We start from the raw sequence: 18,625 nt of genomic DNA, 5'->3' as shown, positions 1-18,625 counted from the left end.
GGAAATGCAAATCAAAAATACAAGGAGATATCACCTCACACCCGTCAGAATGGCTATAATTAACAAGACAGGAAACAGCATGTGTTGGAGAGGATGTGGAGAGAAGGGAACTCTCATACACTGCTGGTGGGAGTGCAAACTGGTGCAGCCACTATGGAAAACCGTATGGAGATTCCTCAAAAAATCAAGGATAGAACTACCATATGATCAGCTATTCCACTGTTGGGTATTTATCCAAAGAACTTGAAAACACCAATGCGTAAAGATACATGCACCCCTGTGTTCATTGCAGCGTTATTCACAATAGCCAAGACTTGGACGCAACCTAAGTGCCCATCAAGGGACGAATGGATAAAGAAGATGTGGTATATATACACAATGGCATACTACTCAGCCATAAGAAACGATGAAATCCAGGCATTTGTGACAACATGGATGAACATTCAGGGTATTATGCAAAGTGAAATAAGTTAGAGGGAGAAGGTCAGATACCGTATGATTTCCTTCATTAAGTAGTAGATAATAACAACAATAAACAAACACATAGAGACAGAGATTGGATTGGTGGTTACCAGAGGGGAAGGGAGGAGGGCGAAAGGGATAATTGGGCACATGTGTGTGGTGATGGGTTGTAATTAGTATTTTGGTGGTGAACATGATGTAATCTATGGAGAAATAGAGGTATAATGATGTACACCTGAAATTTATACAATGTTATAAACCAATGTTACTGCAATAAACAAAAAATTTAAAAAAAAACGCATTCAGATTGGAAAAGAAGTAGTAAAACGATCTATTTGCAGATGACATGATTTCTTATGAAATCCCAAGGAATCTGTAAAAAGCAAAAACAGAAAACTCTTGAGAGCTAATAAACTTAAGTTCAGCAAGGTTTCAGGATACAAGAGCAACATACAAAACTCAGTTGTATTTCTATACACTAACAATGAACAATCCAAAAATGAAATTAAGAAAACTCCATTTTCAATAGCATCATAGAAAATGAAATACTTGGGAATAAATTGAACAGAAGAAGTACAAAACTTGTATACTGAAAACTACAAAACAATGTTGAAACAAATTAAAGACTTAAATAAGTGCAAAGATATCCCGTGTTCATGGATTGGAAGAGTTAATATTGTTAAGATGGCAATTCTCCCAAAATTGACTTACAGATTCAGTGCAGTCTCTATCCATATGACAGCTGCCTTTTTTGCAGAAATTGACAAGCTGAACTTAAAAATTCATATGCAAATGCATGGTACACAGAATAGCCAAAACAATCTTGACAAAGAACAAAATTGGAGGACTCAGTTCCTGATTTCAAAATTTACTACGAAGCTACAGTAATGTGTGTGGTATTGACATAAGGACAGAAAAACTTAAGGTTTTTAACGACCTTGCTCGTCAGCAGAAAAATTACAACAAGGACCAGGAAGCTGGCCTCCATGATACTTCTTTCATATTGCTTATGAAAGCTTTCATTAGTTTAGAATCTAATTTGCATCCAGAATCCTAGCTGCAAGAGATTCTGGGAAATGTAGTTTTCTAGCTTTCCAGTTTAGGCAAGCACAACTAGGAGGATGGAATGGGCATTTGGTGAGTCAATCCACAGTGAGAGTTTTTCTCAATGTGTGTTGACTATTCTGTGTCCCCTTATATTCAGAATGAGGCTGTAGAGGCCGGCCCGGTGGCACAACGGTTAAGTTCATGTGTTTGGCTTTGGCGGCCCAGGGTTCACCGGTTCGGATCTTGGGCGGGGACCTACTCACGGCTCATCAAGCTATGCTGAGGTGGTGTCCCACATAGAAGAACTAGAAGGACCTACAACTAGGATACACAACTATGTACTGGGGGCTTTGGGGAGAAAAAAGAAAAAAAAAAGGAAGATTGGTAACAGATGTTAGCTCTGGGCCAGTCTTCTTTCAAAAAGAAAAAAAGAATTTAAAAAAAAAGAATGAGGCTTTAAAAATCTGATGGGAAGCTCTATTCATGAGTGGGGCTTCTTGACCGAGCTTCATTGTGGGTGAAATGGTGAGATCATTTCATTGGGAATGCACAGTGTCAGTGTCTTCAAGTCTTTCCTCTTGGGCTTTGGCCTCCCTGTGTACTGTAAGCTGTGGGAGGTTGAGAGGGGATGTCAGCACCTGTAAAAGTCCACTGAATTCTCCTGTTTTTTCAGTATGACATTGCTGCCTTTGGCTGTGCCAGGTGACGGCTGCCAAGTCTGAGATTTCTGCTTTACTCTCCTCAGAGAGTAAACCTTTCATCTTTTCCCATGGTGGATAAGGGGCCATTGGCCCAGGAGCATGGAGTGGGTTAGGGGTCTGCTTTGCTTCGTAAATAGATTTTCAACTAGTCTTAGTTCAGAGTACCAGGGTATCTCGTGCTATCAAGAGTATCTGCAGTATAAATTATGTTACTTCTCGGATATCCCTGTGTCTGGCTTAGGATTCAGCACTCTTGGGTTGGCTAAGCTTGTTTTTCACTCATCTATCTGCTTTCACTTTCCAAAATTTTGTCATTCCTCTTCCAATTTTTTTCATTGTGAATTTGTGCCTTTGCTGTTTTAGTTGAGTTTCTGGAAGGGGTAATGGAGTCGTGTTTAATGTGCCATTTTTACCCAGAAGTTACATCATGTACTCTTCCAGCCCTATGTACTTTCTTCTCTTTCCTGGAGCTTGTCAAGAAAGTTGCTGACAAGTGTGATTTGTTGATTAGGGCAATTTTGTATGATTGATTGATTCCCTTGTTAGAGTGGAATCTCTTTGTGAACAGGGCTCGTGTCTCATTTTGCTTCCTGTTGTATCAGCACATGTCTTAGCACTCTTCAGGCTCCCCCAAGATAATTATTGACTTACTGATTACTGTTTTTTAGAAAGCTATTTTCTCATGAGATTGGTTTGCACATAACCCATAGAGGAGTAGTGAAATACTAATGATACTAATAATTGTATTGCTAGATAAAATCTAAGTTTGAACAGTGATTTTCTGATGTGAAAAATGGTTGTTGGTTTTAATTACAGGCATAAAATCAGTCTCTTTCTGACCACACTATACAAAATAATCATCCTCCCTTTTCTTCTCTAGCTCCTTACTCTGATTTATTTTTCTTCAAAGTACTAATAACCTCTGCTGTGTATGTATTTGTTTACTGTGTGCCTCTCATTAGAATGTACCTTCCGTAAGAGCAAGGACTTGGTATATTTTGTTCACTGCTGATTTCCAAGCATCTACATCAGTGGCCTGGCATACATAACAAAGTTGGGATCGTTGGTGGGTTTTTTCCCAATAAGTCATTTTTTAATTAGGACTTAAGCTGTAAGTGTCCACTTTCCACTCCTGTGCCTGTTTATGTGAGTGAATTTCTTTTGTTCAAAGAAATGGTTCTGTGGTCTAAATTTCAGTCTTTAGTATTTTTCCTAATTTTAATCTGATTTCAGTTAGGTTTTGTGTGATTCTGATTGGATTGTTGCTAATTTGTTGACCACTCAGCTTATTGAATGAGTAGCAGAATTTATTACCACCAGAAATTAATCCATTGCAGCTTCTGAGTTTGTGCAAAAGCATCTTGGTCTTTTTGCTTGTGCCAGAGGAGACCCTTCCTTGTTAATGGAAATTATGATCACATGACTTTCTGGAGATTTTGTCTATTAAATTACATCTGTCTTAATTGCAGAGAAGTTCATTAATTTTTATCAGTTAGAAATGTTGTGGATCACATCCCTTTCTCCCTTTTGATAGGGAAGATAGATACTTTGAGGACAGTGTTGAAGCTAATGAATGACTGTTGGAGCAAATGCATATTTAATATGCAGTTTGAGTCTGTTATTATTAAATAGATTATTTAGTTTCAGGACAGAAGAGTTTTTTGGGGCATATTAACTTTTACCTTAAAGTCAAAATAAAGTTTATTTTCCCTCTAAAAGTCTGGCCCATGGCTTGATAATTAAGGGCATGTTGATTCTGAACTCTAGGTGTAAAGGGAGCCTCAGAAACCGCATTATTTGATAGTCGCTTGAATAACTGCACTCGTGTTGAGTGGTGTTCAGTTGCTACCAGACAGCTGTTCAGAAGACCCTTACAGTATATTAAAACACAGCTCTAACAGCTGGGCCTCATTGGCCTGGCTCTCCATGTAGAGTAGGTCTGTTTTGAGGGATTTAAAAATCCTTGTTTGGTGGATATGATTAGAAATAAAAATTTTATAAATGGTTTCTGTTATGTTATCTGATTGCAGGTGAAAAATTAATGGCTTTTCCCTTTCAGCCCCTTTTATTTGTTTTTCTATATAAGAATGGTCCTGAAGTGAACGTTAGTGATGAGTGCTGAGTTCAGAGAGGTAGCTGGACACAGGCAGAGAAAGGGTGGCATTGCCTTGGAGTTCTTTTGTTGGTCTTTCATCTTCCTTTGTAGTCTCATTTCCACCTAGGAGATTATAATATGTGCATTAGGGAAAATTGTCAACCTGTACTTGTTGAGTGTCTACTCTTATATAAGATGAACCTGACAATCTGTAATAGTGTCTCAAAATTGCTAGGAAGTGATCTAAGCAACCAGAGTTGCATAGTATTTTGCTATAGAACCAGCTGCATTTAGGTTAGTCCTATGGGCCGTCTTGGGAGATTGTAGGGACAAGTCTGAGACGGTTAATGGCACTAGGTTCTGTTGGGAAAGTACATCCATACCATGTCACTGAAGCTGTATGTCTGTTACTCTTGAGTCACTGCGATAGAATGTTAATAGGAATGTAAATATATCCTTTCCAGCTGGTTATTTTTTTTTAATGGTCAGATATTTGATTAGATCTGGTTGCTTGTTATGACTGATGAAATTCAAACTTACTTGAAGTGAAAGCTAATTTTGTTTAAGGGAGGAAATTCTTAATTAGAATAGAGTGTCAACTACATTTTATAAAACTTCTTCCCTGGCTGCAGTTGGAGTTTTGGTTCTTCTGTAAACTTCTACAGTAAATGGGTATGTTTTCTGATTTATATTCAGCAGTGTGCATATTTCTGGCAGTAGATTCACATGTTGAATTGAAATGAAAACACAGGAAGGTCTCCGTATCTAGAGGTAGGAGTAGCTTAGTCAGGCAGGTCAGTAACACTGAACAAATCCAGTTAGGAAATATAGTCAAAGAAAAATGCCCACCAGCCCCTTAAATGATAGCTTCTGGTAACTTTGAATTCCTTTCTAAGTTGCTCTTTGTTCTGGGGCATTGTTAGGTGTTACTCTGTGCTTAGGTGATGGCTACAGCCAATTCATGTGTTTATGTTTTAGGATGTCAATTCTGCAGGTGTATGCACTTCGACCTTGTGCTGATAATTAGACCAGGACTTCCTGCATTATATTTAATGAATGAAAAATAATAATACAGTTAGAAAACTATGACAGGATTATGTTCAAAATGTTAACTTGGGCATGGCCCCCGTGTGTTCTTGGTATTGGCAGCTTATGCGGCATATAAAACTCATTGATTTCATGGCTTCTTATCAGATGGAGACTCGAGTGTAATCTTAAGGATTTTTTCACGATCCATCCAGGCTAGGAAATTGGCAGGGTGTTAGGGAGGACATCTAGGAATGTGAATTTTAGAGATTATAGAAGCGTCACAGTTATTTTTTCTTTTAGGAAAAGACATGATATTTTACATAGCATAAAAAAAGCAGAGTGGGTTTTCTGAGGAGTGTATGGGGGAGTTTCTTTTAACAATTACCAAAACAGTTATTATCTAGAGGTTGTCTGTGCAGAAGATGTAGCAATAATAAGTCATGGCCCTTGCCCTCAAAGAGTTCTCAGTCTCCTGAGGTAGCTAAGTACATGCACAAATATGGATTTGTATGATAAGTGTAATGTAAGTGTGTGCAAGGTGTAGCAGTAGTGTTCATCTCTCCTCCTTTTCCCTCTTGAGCCAGGGCACATAAGGTTAGCTTCTATTTGTAATTTTAAGCACATTTCCAACTTCTGATTTATATCTGCCCAATTTGTTCAGTAATGTGAAAGTTAGAGCTTTAAGGAAGAATTTATAATGGAACAATGTATGTTTTTACAGAATAACAGTGGTATAAGTGAATAAGAACTTGACATCAGATTTCAACTGGTACCTTTGGATGGCTCAAGGTAGCACATATTAATTGCATATCCTATTCATTCATCCCGTTTAGTCCACCAGTCCTTGTCTTATCTGGTCTAGATTTTTGTTGAAGAAATCACCATATTCTAGTCATTTAGGTGCACTGGCTTAATGTTTGGCTTCTCGTATTTCCTACACTCCACAAGATGTTGCGCAGTGTCTTTCACTTGTGGTATACCATTCTGAATTTGGAACCATGTGCGTGTATTACTGTCTATTAAATCAATGAAATCAAACACACAGAACATGCAGTAGCCTGTAAAATTGTTTTGACTTTTTTTGTGTGTGTGAGGAAGATCAGCCCTGAGCTAACATCCAATGCCAATCCTCCTCTTTTTTGCTGAGGAAGATTGGCCCTGGGCTAACATCCGTGCCCATCTTCCTCTAGCTTTATATGGGACGCCACCACAGCATGGCTTGACAAGAGGTGCATCGGTGCATGCCTGGGATCTGAACTTGTGAACCCCGGGCTGCCGAAGCAGAGTGCTCGCACTTAACTGCTGTGCCACCAGGTTGGCCCCCCCTTTTTTTTTTTTTACTTCAGTATCTTCCTTGGTGGGCCATTTTGGTTCCTGGGAAGTACAGGTTCAGTCTCCTGCCATGAGCCACCACATTGAGAAGCATCACGTTATGATTTGAGATTTAAATATTAGATAGTGGTGTAGTAGAATTTTTTGTAATTGTTACGTAAATACTTTTGAGTCAGTAGCTTTTATAAGTATTGTGTGATACTCTAAACTATGATTTTGTTTTAGAATCATATGTATTGTGATATGTATCCCTGCTCAGCTCTGGTCATGTATACGGTGGGATAAAATAATAGCTCTTCCACAAGCGTTGATTCTGTTCTATGGAGTTCACAGCTTTAGGACCCAGCTCTTGTATGAACTGGGCATTTTTGTTATAAATCAATGACTGTATGGGATTTTTTTTTAACAGTTGATGTTTTTTCCCCTCCTAAGCACGTCTTCAGTGAAAGGCTGCCATCGTGTGGTTTTAAAAAATACAGGATTTAAGAAAAAAATTCTTGTGATATGACTGCTGAGATTTTATGTATATAGTTGTTTGATGATACCAAAATGAAATGAATACTATTAAATCTTCTCTTTAAATTACATTTGCCGGGCCGGCCCTGTGGCTTGGTGGTTAAGTGCGCGCGCTGCGATGCTGGCGGCCCGGGTTCGGATCCCGGGTGCGCATTGAGGCACCACTTCTCTGTCCATCCTGGGGCCGAGTCCCACATACAGCAACTAGAAGGGTGTGCAGCTATGACATACAACTATCTACTGGGGCTTTGGGGGCAAAAAATAAAATAAATAAAATCTTTAAATTACATTTGCCTATTTTTTGGACAGTTTTTTCTTCATTTTATTTTAGTATTACAAGATTTTTTTTAATTTCTATTAACTAAAGATTCCTCTTTTAGCCCACTCTCAAACGTCAGTACTAGAAATATTCTTCTACAATAGCAGTTTTAATCAAGAACAGGTATTGAGAATTTTGATATTTTAAGGCTTTTTTGGTGTTACTAATTAATGATAATAAAATTATTTGGATAAAAAATTAGTTCTTTAAAATAAAATTATTTGAAAAAATATATCTAAAGGAACTTTAGTTTTATAATGTAGAACTTCATTTAATAGAAAGTGATGTTTAGACGAAAAAGAAACCTCAATTCGAGCCTCATTTTTGGGTAGTTAAAAGTGTAAACTGAAATAATTAATTTTTCTTCAAAATATTAGGGAGCCATTATATGTAGTTAGGGAAGTCTTAAAATCACCTTTTATGTAAGAAATGGAAAGTGCTTGCAAGCTTGGGGTGAGTTATTCTGTAATATCAAAGAAGTTCTATATGATATATCATCATCATAAAATTATTTCTTAAAATAACTTGTCATTTTCATTTATTTAACCTCATTTTACATGTTATATCTTATGTTCCTGTACATCTTGGTTTATAATATTCACTGTATTTAAAAATAATAAATTTTCATTTCTTCAAAAACGTCTTCTTTTAGTGACACATGTAGTGCGTCTTTATAGAACAAGGAGGACGTTGTCTCACTCAGAGACAACCAGGATTCTGGTACATTGGTCATTGGTCATTGGTCCTGCGGACTTCTTTGACTGAGAGTCATTAGTAATCATGGAAGGGAAATAATTGAAAGAGAAAGTTGTTATCCACCAAAAACGATACAATTGAATTGCTCCTCTAATTTTAGTAGGTTATGGCAGCTTTTATTTAAACTGCCTTTTTTGTTTCCCCGTAAGCAGGGAGGGAGAAGGCCTCAAGTAAGGGGTATAATTTGATGTCTTGTGCTTTTTCAAATGTCTTACAGTTATGCTAAGAAAGAGTCTGATCTTAACGGAGCCCAGATCAAGCTTCGAGAATATGAAGCAGCACTGAATTCTAAAGATGCAGCCCTGGCTACTGCACTTGGTGACAAAAAAAGTTTAGAGGGAGAGTTGGAGGATCTGAAGGATCAGATTGCCCAGGTAAGGGAAACTCCGCTCTTGAGCCCTGTTTGGCCGGTTAATTGTCCCATCTGTCTTGATTGATTGATTTTAAAGTTTATTTTATTTTTTTTATTTTAAAAAATTTACTAATTTACTTTTTTGGTGGCTCACCTGAAGGGTAGTCTTAAGGTAGCTACTCCACAAAGCACCCTCCCCTCTCAGTCATCGGGTCAGGTTATCCAGATCTTGTCGCTGCTCCTCTTCTCTCTGTTGTGCTTACGCTCATTTTGTGTCATGCTCTCAAAGCCTGTTTCATTGTTGTACCAAATGTGAGGTGGGAACAGAGAAGATATGATAATGGTGCTCTGCCTGCCGGGAAAAATGAAAGTGGGAGCTAAAGTCATTGGTTTGAGTTTTGAAGTATAAGTCATAGGTCTTTGTTCATTCCTTGGTGCCAGTTACCAAATTTGAGAGGTATTTTGGTGTGGCGCCCTGTGGATGGGACCAGCAGTCGAACACACAGTCTGTGATAAAGGTTATAATGAGAGACTCGGGCACATATATATATATATATATATATATGAATGTGTATGTATATAGAAATTGTGATACTTGATTTGATTCAATCCATAGGTGTCTGTTAAATTCATTACTAAATGACTGCTGTAATTTTCATCAATTCCTTTTTTTTACATTAGTTGGAAGCCTCCTTAGCAGCTGCCAAAAAACAGTTAGCAGATGAAACTTTACTGAAAGTGGACTTGGAGAATCGCTGTCAGAGCCTTACTGAGGACTTGGAGTTTCGTAAAAGCATGTATGAGGAGGTAACTACAATTTTACATTTTTAAGGAATGGAGGGGATCCCAAAACGCTTTGTTATAACTATACACGTAAAAAAAATGGGAGAAATTCTGTAGGTAAATTTTTCGAGGTACTGCTGCTAAAAGGCTACGCGTGTATCAGAACTCCAGCTGTTATAGTACACAGGTAATGACTTCACTTCATCTCACTTGTAAAGGCTTGGTCACAACAGTTCATTACTGTCAACCTGTTTAGGCATTTGTATTTGTTAGCTATTGCTGACTAAGAAATTACTCCAAAATTTAGCAACTTAAAAACCACAGAAAGACTACAGACCTTTATTATCTCACAGTTTCTGAAGGTCAGGAATCTGAGAGCTGCTTCACTGGATGGTTATCTTTCAGGGTTGCACGAGGCTGCAGTCAGGCTTTCATCCTGGACCGGAGGAACTGCCTCTGAGCTCATCCACGGGCTGTGGGCAGCAGGTGTCAGGCCAGCATGGGCTTCTCCGTAGAGCTGCTCATGATATGGCTCCCCCCAAGAGTGAGTCATGAGAGAGAGAGCAAGACAGAAGCCTCATTATCTTCTGTAACCTAATCCTGGAAGTGCTATGCCAGCACTCTCCATCACTCAGACCACCCATGAGACAGTGTGGAGGGACTGCACAAGGCCGTGAATACCAGGAGGCAGCAACCATTGGGGGCCACCTTGAAGGCTGGCTACCCACAGCATTTAGGGTTATATGTACGTTTTTAAATATCATTTACAAGCCTCAACTTCTGTGGCCAAGCCTTTGGGGGGGTGGGGCGAGGGTGAAGGGAGCAACTGTTGCCAAGAAAGAAGTACTAAAATTGAAGAAAGAGGAAGGTGTATTTCCTCAAAATTGAAGAGGGTTGGAATGAACCCAGGGGGGCGAACATGCAATTAAATACTTATGTTTTTACAAGTAATATAATTTTGAAAATAGTGACGAACAATGACTTAAAAGTAGGAATTTATTGTAGAAGTTAAGAAAAATTTATTTTTATTGGAGAAAAAATAATAGAAATCTGACCATTTTTATAAAAATACAGTATTAAAACAAAATAGGTATTATTGGGGCAAGGTTCACTTACTGGCCAAGCAGTCAGACTTTGGACAACTCTTGAGTCAGTTTCTTATTTAAAAATGCAATACCAGTACCTGCTATGTTTTTCTTCAAGGAATGGTGAGGATAAAAATGGAATATTGTGTGTAGTAAGCTCCTTGTAAACTATAGAGATTGCTATCATATAATTGTTAACTACAGTTTTGCTTTATAAATGGAGATATTTTTATATTAAGTTGACTTATATTTTTATTTTCTTTTGTTAAAATTATGCCTGATCTGTCATTACTTAGTTTTTATGTTGTGTGTGGACTCCTGTATCCTTAAACCAGGAGTAAGGTATTTTTTTCTTTGCAAGTCACTGATTCTATATAAAATAATAAATGAAAAATGGCATCTTGGGGCCAGCCCAGTGGTGTAGTGGTTGGGTTCATGTGCTCCGCTTCAGCGGCCTGGAGTTCGTGGGTTCGGATCCCAGGCGTGGACCTGCACACTGCTCGTCAGGCCATGCTGTGGCGGTGTCCCATACACAAAGTAGAGGAAGATTGGCACAGGTGTTATCTCAGGGACCATCTTCCTCAAGCAAAAAAGAGGAAGATTGGCAACAGATGTTAGCTCAGCTCCAATCTTCATCACCAAAAAAAAAATGGCATCAGTAAAAAGTAATTTGATGTTTTTAGAGTGTTTGGGTAGCATCTTTGAATTTTTGGTTTCTGCTTTTTGAGAATGAATTTAAAATATTCCTCTTTTTTTTTTTCCACATAGAGGATATAATTCTATTCAATAAATATACCTAAGTTCCTTATGAACAGTTGAGGGGGGCCAAGAAAGAGGAAGGAGAACAACAGGAAGAAGAGGAAGGGAGGTAGACAGAGGGCAGAATCATTAGTAGGCGCTCAGTGTTTGTTGAACTAAACCTTTCGTTTGCATGTTTTCATGATTTAAGTATCATTCACTTCATGAAATAGCTGTGAGCCGTGGGAGGTTAATAGCAGAACCGGAATTTGAACCCTGGTTTTCTGATTCTGTCAAGTGCATTTTCCTCTGCAACGCATTGTTAAAAGAAGGATAGGGAAATGCACAGAAAAACTGCATGCAGTAAGATGATACAGAAACAAGAACTTCAGTGGGTTATATCCCCCTCTTGTGGCCTTTTTAATTATTGCCATTAAAGACAGATTTGTTCAGCTACAAGCTGAAATGGAAATTTTCTTCTTAGACTTGTGTTTCTAGCCATTTTAGTTTTGGATAGTCCCTTAAAACATAATGTGAAGGATTATGCCTACTATTTCTATTCTTTAATAGTGAATTGTCATATGTACTTGAGATAGTAAAGTAATATTGTTAATAAGATTCCATATCAATTGATAGCGATACCTTAGCACCAGCTGTTAAAGTGTCATGTAAATTAGCTTGTTGTACCTATTGCATCTCAGTTTGTTGAAGAAAATAGTTTTATATGTATAAATCTTCCAGTTGAAGTTGTCCTGACTGATAAGTTTAACTTTTTTTGTGGATTTTTTAAATGCCCTTAGAATCATCAATACAGCAATTTAGAAAAACAATTACTATTTAGTGTACATAGTTATCCATGATTGCATGGTATTTTAGCAAGTCTTCCAGGCTATTCCTTGCCTTCAGAAAAATAAATAGCTATGTTATGGAAAAAAAAATAACATAAAATTTCTAGGGCTTGAGATGCTACCGTGTCTGCCATTAGTTTAGTTCCATCTCAAACATCTTCTCATTTGAAAACGAAGGCAAAAAAGTGTCCATTCACATGCCTGCCCTAGGACAGACACAAGGAGGTTGATTTATGAAAACTTTGAGGGCCCTGATGTCCATCAGACTTGTACAGTGCAGCCATGGTAAGTAACTTGGTTTTATATATCTTTTTTTCCCCCAGGAGATTAATGAGACCAGAAGGAAGCATGAAACTCGCTTGGTAGAGGTGGATTCTGGACGTCAGATTGAGTATGAGTACAAGCTGGCTCAAGCCCTTCATGAGATGAGAGAGCAACACGATGCCCAAGTCAAGCTTTATAAGGAAGAGCTGGAGCAGACTTACCATGCCAAAGTGAGCAGTCTCCTCTGAGGACTGGTTTACACTCCTAAAACCATTACTTCACAGTCACCCTGAAGAACATGACTTGATGTTTGGTTTGTTCTAGTTTACTCAAATGAGTTCCTCTAGTCTCCATAATGTAGAAAGTGGATTTTTTTAAAAAGCGGTTTTCTATAATGTAAATGTTACTAGAAATTATTCAAAGAAAGTAAGGTTATTCCAATTTTATCAGAGGTACGGGTTTATCCTTTTGTCCCGTTGATCATTGATGTCTTGTCATAGGAGTTAAATCCAAGCCATCTCAAAATACTTTCTTCAGTAACCAGTACTAATCATGCTGTGCTGCACATCCCTTTAATAGTAAATGCGTGTCGGATTCCGTCTAGTTCTGACTTCCGTGTCATCCTTGTGAGCAGGATGTGACCATCACACTTCTGGCTTTTTTGAACAAAGGCCAAATGGAAGGTCTCTGATACTTCTGCCTCTGCCACTATTATTCATTTAAAAAATATTATAGAAACTTCCCACTTGTGTTAGCAGACCCTGCAAAAATCCGTAAAATCACCAACGAGTACAGGCTTTCCCAGTAAATGATTTTACCTTAATGTGTCAAATATTTCATGATTTGATTAAAAAGAGTTATTAGTGGAAGACTTAGAAAATTAGAGTCATAGAGCTGTTGAAAGTAATTTCTGTTGCATGGCCTCAAACTCTTCACGTTGCTTTTAATCCATTGTATGAAGGAGTAATTGGCTTGTGAAAGAGGGAGGTCTTTAAACTTGACGTTCAGTTGTCCCACACTTGTGCAGTGCTGGGCACTGCTGGGTGAAGGAGCTAAAGTAAGGCTCTGTCGCTAACGCAGATGTGGCCTTGGAGGGAGACAGGGAAGAGACGACATACATAAAAACGTGTCTGAGACACGTGCAGAACAGAGTGTTGTGGGCATTTGGAGGAACAGGATATTGCTTCTATTTGAGGGGCAGTTTTTTGCTTCTGAAAGGAAGTGTTTCTATCTGGTTTGAAATAATCTATAAATTAGTACTTTCTAGTTATTGCTTTATAATCTGTATTAGATTTGGTGGATTAGGGATATGTAATGTTTATTTTCCTACAGACATCACTGTTAAATTACTATTGCCTAGTCTCCTTATTAGCAGTATTATCTGAGACATTAGAGATGTAATGGATGAAATATTGAAGTGATAAACTTTGGGTACAGACCAGGTATATTAGCATTGTTAAAGCTCATATATTGGAATTGAGCCAAAAGTCAGAAAGACTTCAGGTAATTCATACCACATCAGCAGACTTCATGATGCTTTTCCTGTTTCATCACCCAGTTACCAGCAGGGCTTAGGTTTGAAATGAAATGCCTTGAGATGAGTCATCCTTCCTCATTTGTTTGTTCTAATTCACTAGATAAGGCTGACTGGTTTGCTGCTTCTTTTAGCTTGAGAATGCCAGACTGTCGTCAGAGATGAACACTTCTACTGTCAACACTGCCAGGGAAGAACTGATGGAAAGTCGTATGAGAATTGAGAGCCTTTCATCTCAGCTTTCTAATCTACAGAAAGAGGTAAGTTAAGTGTCTTCCCCTAAGAAGAATCGAAGTTGAACTTGAAGGCCCCTCCATTGCTGTGGTCCACCTGCTTGAGGTCTGCCTGAGGTCACTTTTCAGAGAGGATGGTATTTTCCTGCACTTTGGTTCACAGTGATTTCCAGATGTTTTCATTTTGCATTAAATAAACATCCTCTGAGCAGAGACTGTTATTCCTAAATTAATAGATGACCCAGAGCTGAGATAGTTGCCCTTGAGGAAGCAACCTGCTGGTTTATTCCCTGGGCTTACCCCAGGACCCAGGTTTTCTGACCCATCTAAGCAGCCTCATCTCCACACAGTGTGCTCTTCCCAAAGTACTCCTTTTTCATCACATTAGGAAAAAAAACCATGATGAGGAAAACCGTGCAAAAACTCTTTGTGGGTGGTAAACACTTTGTGTTTCAAGACAAATTCTCTCAGTGCTTGAACTACTTAGTAATTCAGATCTTGAGAAGTAGCATTAATTTGTGTATAAGTTAAGAATTTAGTGACTAATTTATTCATTGGTACAACTAAGTGACAAGTGACTGTGTTGCTGGTTGTGTTGACCAGGTGTCTGTCAGGACACGATGGTGTGCTATAGGTGCAGCTTACGCACGTGTGGGCACTGCTTGAAATCTGTGTCAGTCTAAGGGTGATGTCAATGTGGACACAGAGTACATAGACGACCACCTAAGTGTTCAGAGTGCTTTAATAATCTACTGCTCACCTTAATTACTTAGGAAATAACTTCAGTTTTTGTTTTCCTTAAGGGGTGGTATTTTGTTCTTTTAAATTTTCTGCATAAGAATAAACTTTGTTTTATTCTTGATTAGGCTTTTTTTCCTTTTTATTTTTTCTTTTTATTATTTTATTTTTAGTAAAATCTTCTGATTATAAAACTGAAGACATTTATTGCAGGAATTTAGACAACAAAGCAGACAACGTGTTACATAAAATAGGATAAAAAATTAATTAAAATGCAATCTTTTACATTGCCTATCATATGTACTTATTGCAACATAAATTAAAAAATTATTATAGGTCCATTTTGTCCTGATAGCATTTTGAAGTTTTCGTATAACAGAGCTGGAAGGACCTTTGAGTTCACTTGGTCTGACCATAGACCTGGGTGAGTTCAGTGACTTGCCCAGAGGCTACAGGCTGATAAATGAGTTTCTCTTTTAGTTCCCAACTTTTCCCTTTGTACCTCACTCTCTTCAAAGATTTTCTTCTAGGGTTTTAACAGATAATCTTTTCCATTGTACCATCTTAACAGGTACCTTTCCAAACATAGGCTTATTATCTATTCTTATTCTGCGCTGACATTTACTACTTCTCTCCATTTACTGTCATATTCTAGTTATCCTTTCTCCCTCAAATTTACATCCCCCCCTCCTTTTTTGGGTGCTGCTTAATCCACTTGACTCTGCTGGGTATAGATGCTTTACAGGTGAGGAGACTGAGCCTGGCCTTTGCTTAAATAGTGGTCTGCTGTGAACTTGGTAGCCGTCTTCTGACTCAGGTTCAGGGCTATTTCCCTGTTTGCCTGTTAGTTATATTCCCATCCTTGCAAGTTTTTTTGTTAACTTCAGGTTAGTAGTTTTTAAACGCTGTTAGACAGGGCCCTGGGGGTTTTCAGGAGCTAACTCCTCAGAAAATAGGAGAAAAGCACCTCCTTCAGCCAGAATAGTTTTAAATTTCTCTCTCTTGGGTTGGGGGTGGGGGAAACCTTTCTTCTATTTGTTACTGGTATCAGATTTTTATGATAAATAATAATATCTTGAGGAATATCTTTATTAGTTGATAAATTTTAGGCTTAGATCATTAAGAAGAAAAAAGCCATCTCTCTTAATATTTCCCTATTGTGTATCTTAGATAGTATCTGTTGTTGAGTCATGTCCGTTTCATCATGCTACCTGTTAGGCCATAGAATTTCCTTTTGGTCATGTGACTCATGTTAGTGAAATACTTAAATTTTATTTAAAATTGACATAGCCTTTAAAATGCTGACTTTAGAAAATATTTTAAAATAATATATAGATGGTGGCATTATTATGTTTTGGAATTAGGAATTTTGTATATTGCTTACAGCATTTTTATCATTTCTGTCTAGACTTTTGACTTGGGCCACATTAATTGGTTGGTCAGAGTCTGGCTTGCAGAAGTCTCCAGTGGCACTTCGAAAGCACTCTAAGTTTTGTTTTTCTAACACCCAGACTCTGGAAACTTCTATTGTAGCTAGACCATAATAAACTAGTATAATTATGTTACATACTGTAAAATAAAAAAATGAAGACCATTAGAAGTCAGTTATAAAATTTTAGAGTTAGAGGCGGGATCTTACAGATAGTCTACTTAGAGCTCTTTGTTTTCCGAATGTGGTTACTGGTTTAGTGACGTTAGTTACCAGCTTGCCAAGAGTCTCATAGGCAGTTAATGGCAGAGTCAGAAAGAAGAATCTAGGTGTATCTCTCAGGTTGTGTTCTTTGTATTTCACTGCACAACAGGTGTAGTGCAGCTATTTAAAATACAAAATGATTCAGAGTAACTTCAAACTTTTTTATACCTAGGTTTTGATTTTTCCCTCCTAAGGAACTTTATAACATCAAAGGCAGACAAATAGAGACATTTTTAGCTTTCCAAATCTAGACTCAGGTTATCTCAAGCTTGGGTAGTTTATGTCTCTCATCAACTCTCCTTTAGATTCCACCTTGTTGCCCATTTTTTTCATTTGGAGGAAAGAAAATATAAGAAGGCTGAAAGGGGAAAAAAACTGGTTTCTCGGTTTATGGCATGGTTTTTGCAAATGCAGTTAAATGTAAGTTCTCTAAGGCAGGGATTATATTTAGCATGACTTTTAAGATGAATGCCTGCTTCTGATATAGAATGTCAGATGCTACTCTGGATTTTAGTTGATTGATTATTTTTTTAAATAACCTTTTTACTTTGGCATAATTCTGTATTACAGAAAAGTTAGCAAGATAGTACAGTTTCCCTATCTCCCATACCCAGTTTTCCCCATTATTAGCATCTTATGTTACCATGGTACATTTGTCAAAACTAAGACACAGACATTGGTACATTACTATTAACTAGACTCTAGACTATTTGGATTTCACCAGATTTTCTGTTACTATCATTGTCCTGTTACAGGGTGCCACATGACTCACTAGTCTCCTCTGGTCTGTGACAGTTTTTCAGGCTGTCCTTGTTTTTCATGACCTTTACAGTCTTGAGGAGAACTGGCCAGGTATCCTGTAATGTAGACTGTCTGCCAATCTGGGTTTATCTGGTGCTTTTCTCATGATTATACTGGGGTCATGGGTTTTTAAGTGGCCTTCTTGTCACATCATATCAGGGATTACATGACATCCAGATAACATCATTGGTGATGTTAACCTCATCATTGGTAAAGGTAGGGTTTGCCAGGTTTCTTCACACTGTCAAATTACTATTTTTCCCTTTCCATACTCTGTTCTTGGGAAGGAAGTCACTAAGTCCAGCCTACTCTCAAGGGTGAAGAGCAGGAATTAAGCTCCGTATTCTGAAGGGAGTATCTACACTTATTAAATGGAATTCTTCTGTAAAGATTTGTCTCTTCTTCCTGTTTATTTGTATATTTATTCATTCTTTTGTTTATATCAGTATGGACTCATGAATATTAATCTTACACTTTGGGTTATAATCCAGTACTGCATTATTTTATTGGCTCAGATTGTTCTAGCTTTGGCCATTAGGAGTTCTGTCAGATTGGCTATCATGTTCCCCTTTTTTTGAGTGCTTCTTTACTTTCTAGTACTATAAGATGCTCCAGGTTCAGCTTGTATTTTCCCAGCCTAGGATCAGCCATTTCTCCAGGGAGCCCTGGGTTTTTTAATTCGAGAATGATATATAGAAATTAAGATCTGAGCACTGAGTATGCTCATTGGTACTGGGGAGTCATTGCTTCTAGGCCCTCTTATGAGGAGAACTAGGTAATATATGTGTGTATGTTAACCCATGTTTACACACTTATCTGTACTTGTATCTCTGTCCACTTGTATTTATATTAAGCTAAACATGATTTCATACAGATGTCTACGACTATACATCTGTACCACAGGGTTCATTTGAGGCTTTCTTCCTTGCTTATCTGTAGCTTTTCTCTCAGAGTAAGAAACTGGGTTTCTACAATCCTGTTTACTTATTTGTTCAACCCCATATGCATGTAAAGCATTTTCAAGATTTTTAACCTGTATCCCTCTGAGAAATAGATTTACTAACTAGAGTGCAGTAATTCTGTACAGTGTAGAGCTCCTTTTTATCTTTAGCCTTCCATATTTAATTTTTGCACAGTGTGTGCCCTTTCCCTCCTGCTCTGATGCAGCCACTTGTGATTCTAGGGGCCTAAGCTATCCATCAGTCTTTTTGAGTTGATTCCCTTTGTTGTTTTTTGAGGCTACTGAGATGAATTCTGTCTTGGACAAATGCAGAACAATAATTACCTAGTGAGCCACAA

General features: G+C 37.9%; 1 protein-coding gene across 2 annotated transcripts in view; it reads left to right on the top strand.

Annotated features, from left to right (window-relative positions):
* The window catches only part of LMNB1 (lamin B1), a 57,558-nt gene that overhangs the window by 21,867 nt on the left and 17,066 nt on the right, over window positions 1–18,625 (top strand). For both annotated transcript variants that reach the window (XM_004420252.2, XM_087429858.1), the window contains exons 2-5: window positions 8,475–8,631; window positions 9,291–9,416; window positions 12,387–12,557; window positions 13,996–14,121. In XM_004420252.2, the coding sequence (XP_004420309.1) occupies window positions 8,475–8,631; window positions 9,291–9,416; window positions 12,387–12,557; window positions 13,996–14,121 (580 nt within the window). The remainder of the gene's footprint in view (window positions 1–8,474; window positions 8,632–9,290; window positions 9,417–12,386; window positions 12,558–13,995; window positions 14,122–18,625) is intronic.

The sequence above is a fragment of the Ceratotherium simum genome, chromosome 4 (genome assembly GCF_057802395.1).
Source record: "Ceratotherium simum simum isolate JZ-2026a chromosome 4, ASM5780239v1, whole genome shotgun sequence".
In the NCBI taxonomy this organism is placed as follows: Eukaryota; Metazoa; Chordata; class Mammalia; order Perissodactyla; family Rhinocerotidae; genus Ceratotherium; species Ceratotherium simum.
The sequence above is the reverse complement of the archived record's forward strand: the minus strand, read 5'-3'. Positions and strand labels throughout refer to the sequence as shown.